This window comes from Harmonia axyridis, chromosome 2, assembly GCF_914767665.1.
Source record: "Harmonia axyridis chromosome 2, icHarAxyr1.1, whole genome shotgun sequence".
In the NCBI taxonomy this organism is placed as follows: domain Eukaryota; kingdom Metazoa; phylum Arthropoda; class Insecta; order Coleoptera; family Coccinellidae; genus Harmonia; species Harmonia axyridis.
Window position 1 is genome coordinate 62,623,483 of NC_059502.1, and position 21,994 is coordinate 62,645,476.

General features: G+C 34.1%; 2 protein-coding genes across 14 annotated transcripts in view; one reads left to right on the forward strand and one right to left on the reverse strand.

Annotated features, from left to right (window-relative positions):
- Positions 1 to 215: 215 nt before the first annotated feature.
- LOC123672923 overlaps positions 216 to 21,994 on the reverse strand; it is a 36,264-nt gene continuing 14,485 nt past the window's right edge. The window contains exons 1-3 of one of the 4 annotated variants that reach the window (XM_045607288.1): positions 4,652 to 4,806; positions 2,862 to 3,271; positions 216 to 463 (exon numbers count right to left, since the gene is read on the reverse strand). In XM_045607288.1, coding sequence (XP_045463244.1) covers positions 313 to 463; positions 2,862 to 3,247 — 537 coding nt within the window. In that variant the 5' untranslated portion in view covers positions 3,248 to 3,271; positions 4,652 to 4,806 and the 3' untranslated portion in view covers positions 216 to 312. Of the gene's footprint in view, positions 464 to 593; positions 891 to 2,861; positions 3,272 to 3,336; positions 3,462 to 4,651; positions 4,807 to 21,994 lie in introns of those variants that run through there. The other 3 variants (XM_045607289.1, XM_045607287.1, XM_045607290.1) reach the window with 3 other exon arrangements.
- LOC123672919 (ankyrin-2-like) overlaps positions 7,739 to 21,994 on the forward strand; it is a 178,751-nt gene continuing 164,495 nt past the window's right edge. For 4 of the 10 annotated variants that reach the window (XM_045607269.1, XM_045607272.1, XM_045607275.1 and 1 more), the window contains exons 1-2: positions 7,739 to 7,898; positions 10,097 to 10,756. In XM_045607269.1, the coding sequence (XP_045463225.1) occupies positions 10,160 to 10,756 (597 nt within the window). In that variant the 5' untranslated portion in view covers positions 7,739 to 7,898; positions 10,097 to 10,159. Of the gene's footprint in view, positions 7,899 to 10,096; positions 10,757 to 21,994 lie in introns of those variants that run through there. The other 6 variants (XM_045607277.1, XM_045607285.1, XM_045607274.1 and 3 more) reach the window with 4 other exon arrangements.

A 21,994-nucleotide genomic window follows, 5' to 3' on the forward strand; every position in this document is an offset into this window, starting at 1 on the left:
TCTTAGAAAAAGAGACCGAGAAGGGGGTATCAGATTTTGTCTCCTCTGGTTCAAGTTTGCCTACCCAATACAGTAAGACAAAATTAAAAAATTTTGTCATTCTTTTGTTGTATTTTTGCGTTCTTTTACTCTCTTCTCAACTCCCAAGTCAATCAACATGATTTATTATGATTTACAATTGAAAAGTTAATGAATAATCAATGAAAACCTTTTTAAAATTTTTCGATAATAATTATAAGTATTGAAAACGAATTACAAAAAATATAATGTCATGAATTACAATAGAGGTTGACTAAAAACTAGGGTCAATTTTCAATGTTTAGACTTTGAATGATTGTATGATAAAATACCTATTATAAATATAAGAATCACAATGATTAATGCCATTATACTAACTGTCAAGCATAGTATGCGTTCACATGAGGTCCATTTGGAACAGCAACAATATTGTTCACGTACTACCCTAGAAAAATATTCAAAATTATGGATAAATCTTTCCTCTCACTAAGAAAACAGAATATTATTTTTCACGGTATTTATGTCTTATGTGAACTTGATGTCTATATTTCTTGATATATTTATGTGAATTTGCATTTTGGTAATGCAGGGGATATAGTGTGTAATGAAATATCCATGTTTATTATTTCTTTTTATTTTATTATTTTTTTTCATAAAAAATTGAAATGGTATGTTTGAAATATCAGTTTTTAATGATATCCCATAAAAAATATATATTTTCTGTTTGAAGGAGTAATTACATGTTCCTCAGAATAAGGTTGAACACGATGAAAATGCATCTTTGGTTTTAAAATCCTGATGCACTAATTGAACCACCTTTTACTTCTTATTTTTCTAATGTACTAATGCCATTGAACTCCTAGAAAGAACGCCTGGAAGAAATGAGTTGAGCATTCAAATCGCTTCCACGAAGAAGGGAAATGGAACATAGCTTTTCAATAAAACTAAGTGAACTTCCTCAACTTTTCGTCATTAACAGTATTCGTGCTGTGAATGAAGTTTCTGCTCGATCAGAATATTGAAAGAAATTGATGGATGCAAATAATCGCTATTTCAACGACATCCATACTGAAAAGATGCAAAGACAAGGCTGTCTTGCATTAACGTAGTTTATAAATTCCATCACAGTAAACTCCTCTTACAAATTTACAAATTTTTCACAAGAAAACAACATTCGCAGTTCAGAAGATGGAACAAAATATAGGAAAAATGCCTATACAATCAAGATCTTGAAGTGCCAGTAATGAAAGAAGTATGAAGTTTGTGAGCATATGACCAAAGATAATTTGATTATATTGGAATGAGACAAGTAACAGGCTCATTAAAAGTCCCCAATCCACCATAGTAAACACATTTTTTTGGCAAAATTCGATTTTATTATTCAACATAGTTGCCTTCGAGGGCGATACAGCGATTATAACGATCTTCCAACTTTTCGATATCATTTTTGTAGTAAGATTTGTCTTTCGCTTCAAAATAGGCCTCAGTTTCGGCGATTTCTTCTTCATCGCCGCTAAATTTCTTTCCAGCGAGAATTCTTTTGAGGTCTGAGAACAGGAAAAAGCCGCTGGGGGCCAGATCTGGCGAATACAGTGGATGCAGAAGCAATTCGAAGCCCAATTCATGCAATTTTGCCATTGTTTCCATTGATTTGTTACACGGCGCATTGTCTTGATGAAACAGCACCTTTTTTTCTTCAAATGGGGCCGTTTTTAACGATTTCATCCTTTAAAAGATATAATAACGCCATATAATAATCACTGTTGATGGTCTGGCCCTTTTGGAGGTAATCAATGAATATTATACATTGCGCATCCCAGAATACTGATCCCATAACCTTGCCAGCTGACTGTTGTGTTTCTCCTCGCGTTTTTGGAAAACTGATCATAATTTTGAGCTGAAAATTTGCACGTCAGGGTTTGAGACAATGATCTATCCCCCCAAAATATTTTCAGATCTCCACAACTTCCGGTTATACCGGAAATGGACTACTAGATACTTTCTTATTTCGAATGGCACACCCAATATATTATTGCATCATTAGATAGCTTATCTGATGAGACTTTCATCAATATGCCATAACTTGGGTAAAAACTCAATGGTTCATGAGTTATTGGCACTTTTATGGATAAATGCCAATTTAAATTTTTTTGAATATTACTACAAAGAAAGTTTTTTCGTAAAAACCCTTTTTGATTTTCGATTCTACCAACTTCAAATTCAACACAACTCAAGATTTTCGAATTAAAACCGATATTTTTTATTCTTTTAGTCAATTTTATGTATGAAAATAGGTCGGCAAACCCTATACCCAAAATGAAAATTTTAAGAGTTATAGAGAAAGCACTTGAAATGAGGATAAACGGCAATTTTAAACTCGAAGGAAGTAGTCTGTGACTTCCGGAAAACACAGAAACGACTAAAATTCTGTGTTTCTATAACTAGCTAGGAGGATTTTTCTTTAATAGAAAACCCTCAGCTTTGAGAGAGAAAATTCAGAAGCTATATTTTTCTTCAAAATGTGAATATAATATGGAAAACATTATTCTTTTGTCATATTGCAATAAAAAAAATTTGTGGAAATAAGAAAGGTACATTCCATAGAATTTACTAAAGGAATCATAGAAATGGTAGAGCATTGGTATTTGAATACGGAAACCCGCCATAGCTTCACTCAAAAAGTATTATGAATAACGGATACAACAAAATTATGTTATTAAACTATCTTCTTCACGCTCAGTAGTCAATCTCATAATGTTTGAATTCTTTGAATGCAAAATGTGAGGAAAATAGTTTGATAGCGTAATTCCTTCGAATATTTTTTCTTTTTGTGACATACTCACGTTAGACTTTGCACGCTAGAATTCCTTCCAGAGGATCTTATGCTATCTGGAACACTGTTAGTTCTTGTAATGGTCTTTTGAACATTTTGACGACTAGAATGACTCGACTCAGGTACACTGTAACTGTTTCTCGTTCTTGAATCTGCAGATTTTTCATAGGTAAACGTTCTATCATGTGATTTATCAGTCTTTATCGAGTTGTCAGCGGCAGCATTATTATTTTTTGTTTTCCGCTCTTCATAATTGGACGTATCCTCTTCCACAGCTGCTTCTTTGATTACTGGCGGTATTTTACTTGATAATGCAGCAATGGCAGTTATTTTTTTATGTACTTTTGATTTCGATGGTTCAATGGCTTGTAATTCTTTTTTTTTGATCCATCCCATTTTTGGTTTGAAAGTTTTCCATACCTGGAAAAGTGAACAGTAATTATAGAAAGAATGACATCAGATTTTTTTGCGGAACTTTAACTCACGAGTCGATGTAGAATAGAATTATCTAACCCAAGATTTTTTCGAAATACACTGCTCTAATTTTGATCAACTCCAATAAGGAGATTAAACCTAAGACTGAACATTATATCATTGAATAGTTTATCTTTTCGGTCGAAGTGGATGGCATTTTTTTAAACATATTTAAATGAGTAATTTTTCGTGAATCATTAATAATCGCTCAATAATAACATGCTTCACATCTAGTGATACGCAAAAGTTTATATGGGGATGACCACGCATTAACTACTAAGTAGCGACAATTGTTGAATGAAAAACCAAGAAAAGCACAAAATATTCTAGAGCCTTCAAAGTAGACGAAGTATACCCAATACCTATGCCGTTAAAATTCATCAAAACCTTAGTAAAATTCTATGATTTGAAATTAATGGTTTTAATGCAATTTCAATGGTAAGATTAGCTTTTGCAATCTTGAAGAGTGAAACAATATAAATATTTCTTTTCATTCCTAGATTCTCCGAGTATTGCTCAATTATTTCGTTCAATATCGATTCTGTCCGTCCATGTACACGATTTCTCTCGAACGGAATAACCTAGAAACTTGAGATTTTCAGGAAATATTGGGAACTAGGATAGCGCAGTAGACTTCATTAATGGGAAATATTCTTTTAGGGGTGAGAATTTGCATTTAGATGTAGAATTACAATTTTAAGTCTAGTGCAAAACTTTATAAGGATCATCCGATCAGAACCATGGAAATTAAAGGAGATTTTCGAGAGAAAAAATTACCCAATATTTTCGTGACCACAAAACCAGAGGAGTAGAGATTCTAGGTGTGTATATGGAATACCAATTTCAAGCTCCGTACAGAGTTTCGAGCTAATCACATCATGAAAACCATGGAAAATTAGACAAGAATATTGTAGAAAAATAGAATTGAGGTGTGCATATAGAAAAATCATTTCAGCTTCAAGCAGTATTTCATGCCGATACCGTTTCCAGAACTAAAGGAAATTGAGCAGAATATGGAGAGAAATGACACAATAATTTCTTTTCAAAGGATTCGATCTATTTGCAAATAAATATAATATTACAGTCTGTGACATTTCGTGATTAGGTACCACGGCTTCCAAATTATAAATATAAAAATTCAAACATAAATTCTCAAATGAATTAGGGGAAAATCATTCACGTGAAGTGAGGAACTTTTGAGCGTGATCTGTGGTCTCCAAGGGAGCAATTGGATGCATAAACGAGCGCTTAAACCAATGAAACTACACAGATGTCATTTCATGATTGAAATTCAGATGAATTCGGGAGAAATCGAAATTCACTTACAATTTCTCATATCATATCCAAAGATTCATTCAATATAGGTACTCCTTTCGAAATATGTATTTTATTCCACTGGTGAGTTTCTTTCATTAATGGATTTTTTTTTTATCATAGTAGGTACATTTCGAATTGATATAGGAGAAAAACTGAAATGTTCTGGCACGCTGTGTGAGAGGAGGTATGATATTGAATCTGATAAGATAAGGATATTTGATACAATGATCTAGTTTACAGAATAGGATGGAGTTTTTTCGAGGTGATGGTTTAGTAACTTAAGAATAGCAATACCCATATGATATGGTATTAGTTCCATATTGTAACAGCCGTTCATTTATATCAGATCGAGAGTTTTTGATTTGAAAAATGAAATTATTCTTATATTCAAAATAAAATAAGAATGAATAATTCATCTAATTATTTCGCATCAAGGTTGAGAACTGAAAAACCAAAAAAAATTATAAGCAGGAATCATCTGCAGAATTTATAAGAGTAGAAATTTTTGTAATAAATAAAAAATGCTAGAATGAAAATAAAGCCAAAATATGGAATCAAATAAGAGTCCATTTCTATAATTAACTATAATAAAATTGAGGAGGATTTCGGAGAAAAAGGCTATTTAATTACAATTATAAGAAAAAAAAATTACCAAATGAGAATTTTTGAATATTGAGGAGAGAATTACTGAGCATATTTGAAGGAGTGAGTATTTATGAAAAGACAAATAATAAATCAAAAATAAATTCTTAAATTGAAGAAAAAATATCAATATAAATAATAAAAAATGGCCAAAAACCTTTTTTCATCTGAGAGTCTCAATATTTCTATAGTTTCAACTGTTGATGAGTACAAATAAATAGAGCTTTCTATAACAAGAGCATACGTTTCATCTAAGAGTTTCAATATTTCTATAGTTACAACTGTTGATGAGCACAGACAGAGCTTTCTATAACAAAAGCCGACTCTTTTCTTCAATCTCTTTATTTCTATGCTTTTTCCTGATTTCTACAAAATTCAATTTTAGATATGTATTTTTTATAAGTTTTATATCTCAAAATGGGTTTGGAAATAACGAACTGAATACTGATCCACATGATTGACTGTTTTAATACTTAGATACAGTTGTGATGAGACGGATAATTAGAAGAATTTTCTCATAGGTCTCCAGAATGAATACGCACAAGTCCTTATCAATTTCAAATAGCATATTTATGATATAACGCATTTATATGATTAAACTCAAAAATCTAATTAGAAAAGGAACAAAGAATAAATAATACGAGTATGTAAGACCTTATAGTGACAACACAAACCATACGATGTTGTATATTTTTGAAATCAGTATAGATTAAGCTTTCAAAAAATAACACACAAATCTAGTGTTCCCATTTAAAAAAAACAGAACTTTGGGCAATAGCTTCTTAATTAAAAATCCTGCTAAAAAGACAGGCATTCCACTGAATTCTACGTAAAAAGTGGCTTTATAATGTTTTGAATTCAGAGCTCTATTAGCAGTATTAATGGAGATATCTTTTTTTTTCGATATGGCAATTTGCCTATTTTATATAATTCGAAAATAAAAAAAGGTGGCCAAAATGAATGCTATTCTTGTTGGTTTCTCAGAAAAAGAGAACGATAATGAGGTATCAGATTTGTCTATCTCCTCTGGTTTAAAAGTTGTACTGCTAAAACATCGAAATTTGCTCACCATATACAGACAAACCATAAGTTCTACCAAAGAAAAAATGATCTATTCTTTATAACGGGTGTTTTCTTTCGAGGTATATAACTTTCAGTTGGCATTACTGTTCAAGATGGTGACCGATTCAACATTTGTCAAGTGATTTATTCTCAGTTTGGTTTGGCAATTCATCATGAATAGATTCAATTTTATTTTGTTTAGCGATGAAGCGCACTTCTGGTTGAATGGCTACGTCAACAAACGAAAATGCCGCATTTGGAGTGAAGCTTATCTTCAAGTGTATGTAGAAACACCGTTAAATCCAGAAAAACTGACTGTTTGGTGCGCTTTATTGGCTGGCGGAATCATTGGTCCGTACTTCTTCAAAAATGATGATGACCAGAACGTTACAGTCAATGGTGATCGGTATAGAGCCATCATGACTAACTTTTTCGTTCCTGAATTGAACAACCATGATGTCCAGGAGCTGTGGTTCCAACAAGACGGCGCAACATGTCACACAGCTCGTGCCACAATCGATTTATTGACAGACACGTTTGGTGACCGCCTAATTTCACGTTTTGGACCTGTGAATTGGCCTCCAAGATCTTGTGTTTTAACACCGCTAGACTACTTTCTGTGGGGCTATGTAAAGTCATTGGTCTATGCGGATAAGCCACAAACCCTTGACCATTTGGAAGACAACATTCGCCGTGTTATTGCCGATATACAGCCACAAATGTTGGAAAAAGTCATCGAAAATTGGACGTCCAGATTGGACTACATCCGAGCCAGCCGTGGCGGTCATATGCCAGAAATCATATTTAAAATGTAATGTCACAAGATTATCTTGCGGATGAATAAAATTCATGTCAATCGAATAATCCATCGTTGTTTTATTGCAATTTAAAGTTCTATAGCTCTAAAAAAAACACCCTTTACTACGGTTCTACTGCATAGATTCAATAATTCAAAATTTTCTAAATTCAAGTCAGAAGATTTTTGTTGTCATCTATTATTTATGGAATAGTCCGGATCCAAGTGAAAAAAATTGACATCGAAACGTTTCCTCGATTCCATAGTGTCTGGAGCTCTACGAAATAACATTTTCCGCAAAGGGGTTTGCGAGGGTGCTAATTTTATGGCAATTCGGGAAAACCCATTTGCAAAGCTTCCTCTCATGTAATACGCATGCTGAAAGCCCTGGATGTTTCAAGAAAATGGAAGTAAGTATGGATACCAGACCCCTGAACAGTAGATCGTCTACGAACCACCCCGAGTCTAAACTTGCATCCCTCAAGTTTGGACCATCCACAAGTAGGTATTGATCAAATGTATGGGCGGGAAAACTGTTCGGAAAATCTCTGTGTTTTCCTCTGACGAGACTCGTTGGAATCCTTGTTGTTAAATTCGGTCCAGCATCTCCGAAGTCTAGGCGGTTCCAGCAGTTTGACATAACCTCTAACTCTCTATATACCAACTGGTAAATATCGTGTTGTGCTGGAAAATATTGAAACTGTTTAGTGTGCAGCGGAATGTTTGATTTTTCTTGATGTGCCTTGAATTCGGTGGGTAAGAAATGATTCAAACAATCTTTCATATATACTGGAAAGTAAACAAAGATCTCGGACTATAGAGTTAACTGGAATCTTTTGTATTCGGAATAAAATCGATAAAAAAATTTTAGGGAAAACTTTCGACATCTTGGTCCTAATGAATTTTATTCCAAAAAAATGGTCATTGTGGATATCAAAATTCATAAATAATTCACAAGTATATACCTTTATACTTATATCAATAGAATTTTATTGCCTTGTGTAATGAAGTTGAATGTTTCCTGAAATGTTTTGAAAACATTACTTTGATATGCTCCTATATTGATACCAATATTGTTCAAACATTTTCCACGGAAAAATCATGAATAGATTTCTATTGATTATGATCAATATCAGAGATCAGTGAAATATAGACAACAATAGTAGTTCAATTGCTACAAAATATATTATCTTTTCGGTATTATTTTGAAACCAGGTGTTCAAATATAACATATGTGTACATATTAATCCAATCACTTCGAAAAAATAAATGATTTCCTAAAAAGATTTCCCCTTTATCTTATTCGAAGTGGATACCTACACTTTTGCAATGAATTGTAATGTGGCGAATATCTGAATTTTGAAGCTGAATGAAAACAGAATGAAATTTACTTGTCCTTTATATTTTGCATTGAAATCTGAGTTTAACCATAATGTCTGAAAATGTCTGTCTAATAGGATCTCTTTCGAATTGAACATATAAATAGTTTTGAATGTACTTTACGTTCAATAAATCTCTAGTTCACTCCAGGAAATTATTTCCAAAACATAATGGCGAGATACACTTCTTTAAATGATAATCATAAAGAAATCAATTGTTTTTTTGCAAATATTTGAAGGAGGAAATTTTCAAAATTTGAATGGGTTAAATTACTTGAAACAATATGCACTTAAGAATATTTTGAGAAGCATCTAAGCTTCTAGGCAAAAAAAACAGATTTATATTATTGGAAACAAGCAAATATGAAACAGTGAACCTTCATTTTTATGTGTATTTCCATGAAGTTCGATTAAATATTTCCAAAATTGATGCCAAATAATGATTTCTGGAAATACTACTTCGAAGAACATTTTATAGAATCGTATCTTTCATTTATTCAATAGAAATTTTTTCAGAATGTTTCTCATTGTATTGAACTGTAGGAGTGAGGTAATTAAAGAAATCTGTAGAATTCAATTTAAAAAAAAAACATAAAAAATTAAAATGATAGATTGATATCTGTTTGGTTAACGTGCACACGAAAAGTCCACAATCAAAATTGACAATATGAATTTCACATTTGATAATGAGAGCAATTTTATCATGGCATTAAGAACATTATTGACTCTTCTACCATAACTCCAAAAAGTTTTATGCAATTTCTCTTCAAATTGCTTTTGGTCCTGCTCATATTTACTTGGGAATTCACCATAGTAGTTAACAATTTAGTAATTGACCTTTTGTGAATATAGAAAACTGTACTTTTCAATCATAAAACAAAATCTGTATTCATATTCACGGAAGTATGCACGAACGCATATTTAGTTTATGAATAAACACAAAAATCCATTAAAAACATATCGTTGTGTGCAAAAATATATTATTTATGAATGAACTCATGAAATGATTCATGCAAAAATGGTACGAAGACATATCCACTCAAGTTTTAAAATTATAGAAATCCCCAAAATATCAAGCCCTGAAGGTGTGACATAATCATTAGCTGAATTTTAACATTGATAACTGAATCAAAACTAACGACGGGTTTCATAAAACTTTGATTGACTGATCAACTCCTTGATTATCGTTGGAAATCTTTATTCTATGGAAGAGTCAAAATTGAAGTTTGAACACATGATGAAATGATTTCATCGATCAAATCACCACGATAAAAGTTTAGCGAAACCTAACATTAAAGTCCTAACAGTCGGTTCGTTACCCCATTTGAAATGTGAAATGCTCAATCAACTCTTCAAATCAATACAACATTTTTTCTTAAATGAATAAATCTTCTTGGAAAAATTATTGATAACTTCATGATGTGAATATAAAATTTGTTTTTAACCTCAACGTATCTCAAAAACAAGTTCTGACATAGATATTCCATTTTACAAGGTATTTATTAAGTACTATCGATCAGCAAGAATCATTTCTTACCTCCAATTTATTGTTACAATATTTCACTTCGAATTCAGGTACAATAATATCCAGAAATGTGATAATCCCCTATTAACAATCGAGTGAAATAACAGACAATAATGGCACAATTCGTTACCCACATTCAACCAACTTTGGTTGAAGCCTCTCATCATCATCTTCCCCATCATTATAAAGAGCATAAGGAACACAAGGACCACGATAAACATCACAAAGATTACCACTCTAAAGATCATCATTCCAAAGATCACCAAGACGAAAAGAAACATGGCAAATCCACAAAATCGGACCATCACCATCGTCATGAGTCCAACGCGGAATCTTTGATGAAAGATACACAAGTACATCAAGGACACCCGAGAGAATTTCCAGTTCTTCCTCATACTCATCCAGAAGGTCACCATCACGATCACTCCCATGAACACCAGAAGGAACGAAAGAGAGATTCGGGAAGCTATGTCGATTCCCATGGAAACCAGCATACTTTTCAGCTTCACTTCGTCGATTCTCAAGGTATCCACAGGGACTACCATGGACATGCAATTGATGATAATCATCCGAAGGATTATTCAGATAGAGAGAAGCATAAGGAGAAGAGAGCTTCTGTTGAAGATAAGTCACCTCTGAGGAGCATCAGTGAGAGACCTACACCTCCTAAATTCATCGATCTGCATTCGGTACATTCCGAAAATAAAATTGTAAGTACTTTTCAAATTTATTGCATGATAACCATTAATAACGACAATGTTTTCGTTTTACTTAAAAAACTCCTCATGAGGTAATAGAGCATGCAGTAATAGCTCATTCTTGTTCTTGTTCATTGTTGTTGTTTAGAGCACCCTTATCCAAACACCAATTTTTGTGGAATGTAAAGAATCGTATTATTTCTACCACGGATTGGGATGCCCTTAGATTCTGATGAAACATTTGGGTTTTTACATTTATTATTGAATAATAATAACGAACAACGATGTGGAATGAAATAGGTTATGAATTGATGGGTTTCTTTGGCTGTGTATCCGCTGATTGATAACTATGCTACTGTCAACCATTGAGATGAAAGGGATAGGAGAGGGTGAGATGCATAGAAAATATAAACCCTTTTCTATGCTTCTTAGGAGAGGATGATTTTGAATAAGTAGAGATCACAGATACAGAACTACATATTCGTTATTTTTTGTTCTTTTTGGCTGGCCTCAACCGTCTATTGAAAATTGGAATACAATTAAAATATATAAGCTCAAACAACAGTTCAGTTTGTTATTAGGGAAAAACCGTTATATGATTCCGAAGTTATGCCCAAATGAATTTCGTTTTCTCAATAATTGAAGGAATAACAACCAACCATTATTGAAATTCAAAAATTGAAAAGGTATACCAATGTTCGAGTAGAATTTATTATGTATATAAAGCTTCCCGATAGGGTGAGCTGTACGGGGTGGGCAAATTTCGATGTTTTAGCAATACAACTTTTAAACTAGAGGAAATAGACAGAATCTGATACCTAATCCTTGTTCTATTTTTCTGATAAAGTAACAAGAGTAGTATTCATTTTTGGCCACCTTCTTTCGTTTTTGAGTTATAAACGAAAATTGGAAAAATGGCGATATCGAAAAAAATTTATATCTCCTCTAATACTGATGATAAAGCTCTGAAATTAAACATTATACAGGCACTTTTTCACGTAAAAACTTGATGACTTGCTCGTCTGTTAAGCAGAATTCTCAATTACGAAGCTATGACCCAAAGTTATTTTTGAATGGGAACACTAGATTTCTGTGCCATTTTAAGAAAGCTTAATTTTCACTGATTTCAAAAGTATACAAAATCGTATGGTATCAATATAAATAATAGAAAATGGTCAAAAACCTTTGTTCTTCTGAGAGTCTCAATATTTCAATGGTTTCAACTGTTGATGTGCAAGAAAAATTTAGCATCGTATGATAAACACAGTCTTCTTCCTTTAATAATTAATAATAATAATAATTAAAATGTTTATTTGACCCACATACAAAACTTTCTTACAATCTATATAACATTATGTACTAATTAAACTAACAAGAGTTCCATTAACCCTCAAAATGTCAAAAAAAACATTAGAAAAAAATATATATCTTTCCCGAAGGCACATCCATTGGCAAGCCACTGGATCTGCCTTGTGTGGGAAATTATTATTTCATTTACTCAAAAACAAAAGGACACTCAAAGAGAAGCAAATCCCGAATATATATAAAAAGAAAATACATCTCATCTTGAAAGGGAAGAAAAACTGAGCGAGCAGGTACATTATCTAAACATGAACAAATGAATTTTTTATACAGAGCATTTCTTCGACCACTCTTGCTGACATCATTTTCAACCAAATTTTGATTTGCCTCTTGAATTCATTAAGAGTTGCGGAATTTTTTATTGTTGTTGGAACCTTATTGTAAATAAAGGGGGCTAGGTATGTATGTGACCTCTGACCTATCGTTTTTATTGTTCGAGGAAAAATAATCCAATTTCCTCTATTTCTGGTACTATATTGATGATCACTTAATCTTTTCATTTCTATGCTTTTTACTCAATTCATTACTATTTCTTCTTCATTTTTTCTTAATTAAATTGTTGCGTTTAATCCTATATGCGTTATTTCATATGCTATTTGAAATGGATTGTTACTTGTGCCCTTTCATTCTGGAGACCTATGAAAATAATCTTTTGGTGCATCCATTTCATTACAACTGTATCGATTGAAACAGTAGATAGTGTGGATTTTTTCGTTTTTTTCTAATCCATTTTGAGATATAAAAATTTATAAAATATATTTTCAAATTTGATAGAAATTCGTAAAAATTATAAAAATAATGAGATTGACGGAAGGAGACAGCTTGTGTTATAGGGAGCTCTATTTTTCTTTGCTCATCTACAGTTGAAACCATAGAAATATTGATACTTAGATGAAAAAAGGTTTCTGACCATTTTCTATCGGAGAAATTTGGTGAGTTGCATCAACACAATGCCAAAAATAGGGAAAAAAATAATAAAACGCCAAGATGAAAGAAGATACAACTGATTGATTCCATACGAAATAGATTAACTCTAATACAGAATATTCTCTATTAATTCAGCAAGATGTCAATAATATTCGAATTTTTTGCCTAGAATGTTCTCAAGCCATATAGTTCGATTCAGAATTTGTGGTAAAATTAGAAAAAAAATCCGCCACGCCAAAAACATGATAACTCTCAAGTGAGAGCACCTAGAAACTTGAAATTTAGGCTCGGATCTCGAACGAATTCATCAAAGAGCAAAATTCGACCAGGGGTTCGGTTAATATGTCAGTTCAAAATGTTATTATCCTGATAATTTTAAAATTACCCATTCAATCCAAATGACGAAAAGCTAGAAAAGCGAAAAGTGAAAAAAATACTTGAAATTACTCATCAAGAAACATCATGAAGGTATTTGGTTACTCTTTCGATGAGAAAACAAGATTCTTGGCACTCTTGGTATTATTTTCGACAAGTGCAAATTTCAGTTACCACTGCAGACACAGAGTCGCCAGAATTCGATCTTCTTCTTCTACATTTCTGGCGCTTTGCTCCAATTTCGCTAGGCGGAATGAAGTCGATACCCCGATGATGGCACACAAGGATGAGTAATCGTACCTATTTCACAATCAGTTTCCAGCAGAAGTCTGCGGAGAATGGAATGGAAGCCAGACTGGCTGGCGTCGTCTACCATGCTGAATTCTAATCGTTACACTGTGTTGGCCCGAGAACAAATAATTTGCCAAATCCCTATTCATTTCGTAATATGCATACTGGAATTATTAATGAAGCTCTGAGATTGGGGTTTGGCACTCCAATCCTTTCAGATAACTTCCTACTACTTATGAACAATATCAATCAGAACGTGAATAAAGCTTGACATGGACTTGAAAGCTTATGTAGGCTTTACAGTTTCTGGTTCGAAATGTGTTGCAGTCAGAACATGAAAAAAATGAGGAAAGCTTTTAAACGCTCCTTTATCAATGCGCAAATTGCACCAATGGTCTCTAAAGAACTTTATACAGGGTGATTCACCGGAATGGCTTATTAGACGTTTATGGAAAACTAATCATAATTTCGAGCTGAATTTTTGCATATTGGGATTTAAGACAATGATCTTTCTCCCTAAAATATTTTCAGATCTCTACAATTTCCAGTTATACCGGAAACATACTCCTACTTACTTTTTTCAAATGGCACACCCAATACGTTATTGCATCATTAGATAGCTTTTTTGACGACGATTTCGGCAATATGCCATACCTTGGGTAAAAACTCAACGATTCATGAGTTAATGGGATTCTTATGAAAAAAATGCTGGGGATGAGGACTCACATTTTTTTAAATTTTTTGGCAGAAGAAGACTTTTTCGAAAAAAAATTTTCTTTTTCGATTCTGAAAATACGCAGTATTATAAGACTGTTCGCGGTTTATAATAAGATCTTGAACTTGGACAATTCGAATTGAGTTTTTACCCAAGGTATGGCATATTGCCGAAATAGTCATAAAAAAGCTGTCTAAAGATACAAAAATATATTGGGTGTGCCATTTGAAATAAGGAAGCAGTAGACTTATTAAGAATAAGGTTGTGGAGGAGCTTGTATTTTATTTGCCTAACTTTAATAAAGTTATTTTGCAAATTCGCACGGTATATCCCACTCATGGTCAAATGTAAATCCTGATTTTTTTTAAATATGTTGATTTGATATATTTTTCAACTTGTTTCGTTCATAAAGAATACCAAAAATTTCGAAATGTTGATTTAGTGTGGAATTTTTCTCAACAGTCACCACAACCAGGGTAACTTACCCTAGAAAATATCGTTACTACACGGTACACGTGAACCATGAACGTGAGACCGTAGGTGTTCGCCCACACTTTGCGCCGCCTCTGTTGACGTCAATGTTATCTTTTCAAGATATTAAGTAGGCTTGCATTTTATACGGTATGATATGGAATATGTCATAATTATGACATTAATTAACAAGAATATTACACGAAGCTTGAAAGAATATATTATACATATATACATGCAAATATCAATCTAATCGAATCTGTATTCACCGAAATATTGGGTAGCGTATTATTTTCAATTATCCTTGAATTTTCTATGATTCTGATGATTTGAATGGACCTTCAAATTGTTAATTCATATAGATACTCAAAATTATACAATCCAAGTCCGCTTTATAGTTACGGAAATATTGGGCATTTTTTCTTTCATCTAGGTACATATTCTATGGATCTGGTTACCCGGCAACATGAAATTCGCTTATGAAAATCGGGAACAACGGCAATCACATTTTGGGCCCATTCGACGAATCTACGCCTTACTTGATGATCGTTTAGCTTCAATTCTTGCACGAAATGGATTTTGTAAGCACGCAAACCAAGATCCTTCCGCAAAATCTTCCATAAAGTGGATGGACACAGATCCAATTCCTGTGCTCGATGGCGGATAGACTCATTCGGGTCTTCCTCAACGCTACGCTCTACAGCAGCAATAGCTTCTTCTGTACGCACCGTACGGCGTCTCTGGGGATGCGAGTTATCAATAAGAGTAAACGTGGTGCGAAAACGTTTCATGGTTAATCGAATTAACTGCTCTGATGAACGATTTTGTTGACGATAAAATGGACGTAGTGCGCGATACGTATTCCGCACAGAACCATTATTTTCGAAATAAAATTACACTATTTGCAAGCGTTGTTTAGGCGTGAGTCTATTCACGATGAATTGCCAAACTAAACTGAGAATAAATCACTCAACAGCTGTTAAATCGGTCGCCATCTTGAATAGTAATACCAACTCAAAGTTATATACCCAAAAAAAAAACACCCTTCACATTCAATAGGTAACACCGTTCTTATTCCTGGACTTGACTCGAACACTTCTTTTAGTAGTTTCCATGTTAACTGTGCTTCTTCGCAAAATACTCTAGAAACGCCAACCTTATTCGTTATTCTTAGCACTTCTTGAGATTTGTTCCAGTTTTTGGCTTGTGTTTTTATTCTGGTCCTTTGAGAAGTTTCTCGATTTTGTCACCGATTTGTCAAGTTAAGGATGGAGCTCGCTCTTTCCCCGAAAATGATTTCTGGATATATTTCCTCTCCTGTTTGATGTCTTGGCTATAAAATTGGACAAGAATGCTTGTCTCCAGTAATATAACTCCCCGTTTTTATTGCGGATGGCGATGGAGAAGCTTTGCCATAACTGGACCTAAGTGATTACCCGTAGCGACATTCAGTCGCCCGCATGTTGAATGTTTCCTTCCATTTGCTGGATTTCAGACCAGATCACCACTAGAAAGCTCTAAATTTACACTCTCTCTGAGAAAATAGTTAGTTAGGGTCATACTTCGAAGATATACTTTTTTATTTGACATTTGTCAGCGATTTAGCTTTGATTATTTTTTGTTTTTGTTATTGTAAAGCATAACGAAAGGACTCCGCAAAATCCTAATGGAAAACAGTTAAATTCATTGAAACTTTGCAGGGGTATTCGGGTATTTGCTGATCAAAAGTCCTAATGGTCACAATGATCCATATTCAACCACAGACTTCCTACAATCATTCAAAGTACATCTTCGGTTGTGCATATTTGCATACCAAAATATGTGATATAAAGATACATTCTGATAGTCAGGCAGCAATCAGAGCACTAAGCTCACATATCATCCATTCTAAGGTGGTATTGGAGTTCCTGGCCACTCGGGAATTAGAGGGAACGAAGAAGCCAACACACTTGCCAGAGAAGAAGCACAAACTCCTTTCCTTGGCCCCCAACCTTTCTGTGGTATAAGTAACTAAACATACAAGAAAGAGTTTCAGGAGAAAGAGAATCATCGGAATCTTCCTGAGTTGGATCATTCCGAAAGATTTCTTCGAAACTTTGACTAAGATCTGATCTTATCGAGAATGGGAGAGCTGCGGAGAGATGAGATGTCCTGCCATGTAAATTGGGCGAAGTTGAAGAGCAATATGTTCAAGGGTTAGCGAACATCTACAAAGTAGTAAGTCTTCCACTAGGTCGATCTTTGGGGTACACTTGAGGGAGACCGGCCATCGTTTCAGTCCTGTTGATGACACGGAATTGCTGCACACTTGCCATATGGGTTGAGACAATGTATAATAAGAGTTGAAAATATTTAAACACTCGAAGAATGATATGTTCGACACGTTACATACCTCTTCAATCACCTATTTCCCTCCTTTGTTTTCCTTGGTTGATATTTGACAGCGTTGCTTCAGTACATTTTACCCCTACTTTCCATCACCTCTTGCCTACATTCTGTGTCGTCGGTTTATTCCGGTGTAGTTCATTTGTCCCAGATTTGACAGTCTCCTAAGCATGTGTTCTTCGTTAGTTCTCCGTGTTTTGTTGTTGTATTTTGACATTTTTAAACTTTAACACTGAATGCGAATGATGACCAGCTAACAAGATGGCTTTTATGAAGACATGTTTTTATATGAATTAGGACTCACTGTGAGTTACCTCGCATTCTCCATCCTTTTGTTTTTTCTAGGTTCGGTGTTTGTTTGTCATTGTGAAGGTCTTCCTATCTAAAGGTACCTGTTTTTTCATAAGAGAAGCCTTCCTCGACAGCACACCACTTCCTTGATAAACTGTTAATTTTTCTATTTCAAAATCTATTTCAATGTCCATTTGAACATCTATTGATTGTGGAATATTTTTAGATTGTGTTCTGATGATCGCCATGGGGAGAAACATATCGACACAATAAATTGATTGAGTCCAAAATATACTGGAATAAGACCACCCTTCCCCTTATAGTTGATTCCAGTAAATCCTTAAAAATCTAGAAGTTCGTCATGCTCCTCGGAATCAGTTGTTTTTTCTCTTGTCAGCAGATACATAAAGCCCATGGACAAGTCACTGAAGATGGTAAAGATTGAAAACAAATTCAATTTCAAATGGTGGATGCGATATGTTTCAAAGCAAATTATACACTATTGAGAACGATGCGTCTTGTTTTGTAGATAATCAATGTCAGAAACAGATATGGAATCCCAATTAAGAAAACTGATCGAAAACATTTCTCCCTTGAGTGTCACAATAACCGAGATGATTATATAACTCCGCCCATACATTGGACAACATCGCTAGTGTTATCGAACCAGCCATGTTGAATGAATATTTTTATTCGCTGCTCTTCTGAATCTTCAGACCTCTCACCCACAAAAAAAGTCGAGTGGAGTAAATTTGGCGGCCAGGGAATAAAAGACTGGGCTGTCGCTAGACTTAATTTGCCGCCCTAACGGAAGTTAACTCTGTAGACTGCAAAAAATTAATATTGGCTAATCCGATTATTTAGTTTGAGGATGTTGAAGAGAAATCCAAAAGTTTATCTATTTTGAGTTTTCATGAAATTGCCATGCATTAAAAATATGGTGTTAACTATCGACATTTTATTTTATGTTATTCCATATATCTATTTCAATCACTTATTGGATGGGATCGACCTAATATAAATCATCATATTTCTTTGGAAATAGTGGTATATTATCGAATGAGTGCATGGCCGCCGCTAGACATTTTGGCGCCCCGGCAAAATAAAATTACGCAGCTCTGCTTAGCCTTATTTATCTGAATTTTCTTAGAAGCAGCCTCTATTATTCCTCACACGAATCATTTCAATTTCATAGAAATTGTCTCTTTCAACCTGAAATCACCTTGTCAAATTTATCAAATGAGGTTTTCTCGATTTCATCAAAAAACGTCGTGAATTGATTGAAAGTACGATGCTCTACATATCTATAGTAAAAAGACGAAGTAGATTTTAAAGATGCATTTTGGTGCCTATTTGTATTTTCATAACTATAATTGAGAGCGCCTATTTGATTTGAAAAAAAAAACTGGCCCTTGGAAATTTTATTTTCTTACTACTAAGAAAACATCTTTGTGTCATAAAGTATGTTTTGTTTTATCAACTGACTTTGCGCCCCTACAATTTGGCGCCCCGGCAAAATGTTTTAAGGGCAGATCCAAAAATTCAGAATATGAGAACACTCACTTTGCACATACAACACGATCAAAAAATATTATAATCTAATGGAATCTTGAAAAAGAATTATTATATTTCTTAAGAAGGAGAAGTTATTATATTTCTTAAGAAGGATCAGTTGAAAATGGTGACATCGTTTCTCGTATATTTTGCATTACATTCTGAGTAATCAAAGTTCTGATTTGAGAACTGAAAAAAAAAAAATGCAGAAGCCGACCCAAATATGCAATAAAATTGGGCAACTTTCAGCAAAGCTAACTCCAACAAGCCTGATATGGGCGCATGTGTTTCTTTTAGCGTCATTATAGCTCGTAAATAGCAATTAACAGGAATTATGCGACATCTGGATATTTATGAGTATAATGCATAATGTGGCAGCTTTGATGGTTTTTGATTTCAATTATATTTGTTGGTATTCCTTCATGTTGTCGCTGACCAAATTAAATCTCATTCGAAACTTTGAATTCCTATACATGTGATTTTTGTTGATGAAGCTTGAAATGTCGTCCTTGATTTTTGCGCCCTCGTACACTTCATTGTTTTATCGTAGCAAAACACGTATTTTTTTGTCCTTATATTCATCATCAAGACAAAACGGCAGCACATTTTCGAGAAAATCCAGTTTTGTCTTCCTGTGCCTTTGGAATTCAGCAAATAACTGGTCCTAGGTCATTCAGTTTGTTTTTTTATCTTTAGTCTTGCCCTCAGGGAATTATGTCATCTTTGAACATGAAATTAAAGTTAAAAAGAAGTATTACTATCTATACACTATGTTGAGAAAACTGAACAAATTTTATACACAAACGTGTCCATATTTATCGAAAATTGAAGCTTCAAAAAAGTGAACAATATAGGTTTTTCTTACCTCTACGAAACAATTTTCATCATACCGGGATTACTATCAGCATTATGCATTAACTGCATTTATGATCATTGAATGCAAAACCATGTGAATTACAATAATTTCATGAGGAGGTTGAGATGTTGTACAACTCATTTTCACCTTAAAGTTCTGTTACTCATTAGTTTGAAAATTTGAAGTATTCATTATATCAATATCTGATGAATGTAATATAATAAATTTCACTTCAACTTTATTATCGCCGTCAAAGTTACAATCCAATAAACGACTTAATTCATCGTTTCATACCTCATTGAAATCAACTGACCAACGTTATTCCAGTTAAATATTACCGTTTGACCTATAATGCTCCTAATTTACTCCTAGACGTCTGATATTTAGAATCCCTACGCCAAATATGATAGTCTTGCCAGAATTCTCAGACACCGGCATTGTTGTGATGATATAACGGACCGTAGTTATATTCAAACTATGCCTGTCCACGTTCCTTGAATTATTCCACCCAGTATAGGAATTTGTGTCATTCCTCAATAGAGAGCAGGAATTAGGAATCCTCTATCCAACGGTGACCATTGGAATGTTTGGATGTGAATAAGCAGAGTTGTCTCCAAGTTGGAAGTTTCTGAATTCGGAAAAACGTTTGAATACAGTGCATTGAATGGTTTGGAATGAAAATATCCTGATTTGTGCTTTGCAGTGATTTTAATAGAGAAGGATGATCCACTTGATGATCCTAACCTTTCCGATGTGATTACTCCTGTAATCACATCGGACCTCCATCAAACCTCCAGTTTAATGAATTGATTTCAATACAATTAATACAAGCTAATACAAATACACTGCGCAAAAAAATTAACGCACATTATGGAAATCTCAAATTTATTCTACAACTGAAGGTGTTCTCAATGATAATTATTTTTATCAGAATTATGCATGCATATGTTATCCACTTTCAACGTTTTTCTTCAATACAGATGTTCTTTACCAGCAGAAATGAAAAAAGATGAGATTATCAGATTTTGAATGTATTGACTCCATTCTGAAATCAGTTGTTCTCGATCAATTCTAGTGATCAATAGTTTTTCTTTCGTTTGATTTTCTACACTCGATCGCTATGCAACGCGAAGCACTCAATTTGACCCAAGAGGAATGTGCCCAAGCGGTAGTTTTGCGAGAAGAAGGGTGGACATACACAAGAATTGCAGAAAGGTTTGGAGTTTCCCATACAAGTGTGTCCAGAATGTTGCAGAGATTCAGGAAGACAGGTATGAATGTCCGAAGACCAGGACAGAGTAGACCACGGGTAACAACTGCCATTCAAAAACGTTACTTGAGAGTTTCTTCGTTGAGACAACGGTTTGCAACCGCTCGCCTCCTTCAAAATCAGCTTGAGCAAACTCATGGGGTGTGAATTAGCAATCAGACAATAAGAAATTGCCTCAGAGAATATGATTTAAGGCCTTGTGTCGCGGCAAGAGGCCCAGCTCTTACCCCAGCCCATCGAAGGGCACGTATGAATTTTGCGAGAGAGCATATCCATTGGGAAGAGGCTGATTGGGAAAGAGTTCTCTTCACAGATTAGTCTAGATTCTGCCTCTACCATTGTGATCGACCTTCCCTTGTATACAGACGTCCACATGAAAGATATACTCAGTGCAATTTCCTGAATACTCCTGGTTTCGGGGAGGATTGATTATGGTAAAGGGTGGAATATCTTTGACTGCTCTTTGACTTGACCTAGTGGTCGTTGATAATGGAGCTATGAATGCTGATAGGTATATAAGGAACATTCTTGAAGGGCATGTAGTGCCATTTGCCCCATACATTGGTGAAAATTTCATTTTTATGGACGATAATGCCAGTACCTTGAAGAGGTTGAAGTCTCTCGAATGGAATTGCCAGCAAGAAGTTCAGATCTCAATCTGATTGAGCATGTTTGGGACAACCTCAATAGAAGACTGAAAAGTTCAGAAAATCATCCAGCTACTCTAAATGACTTAGGAATCCAACTCAGAGA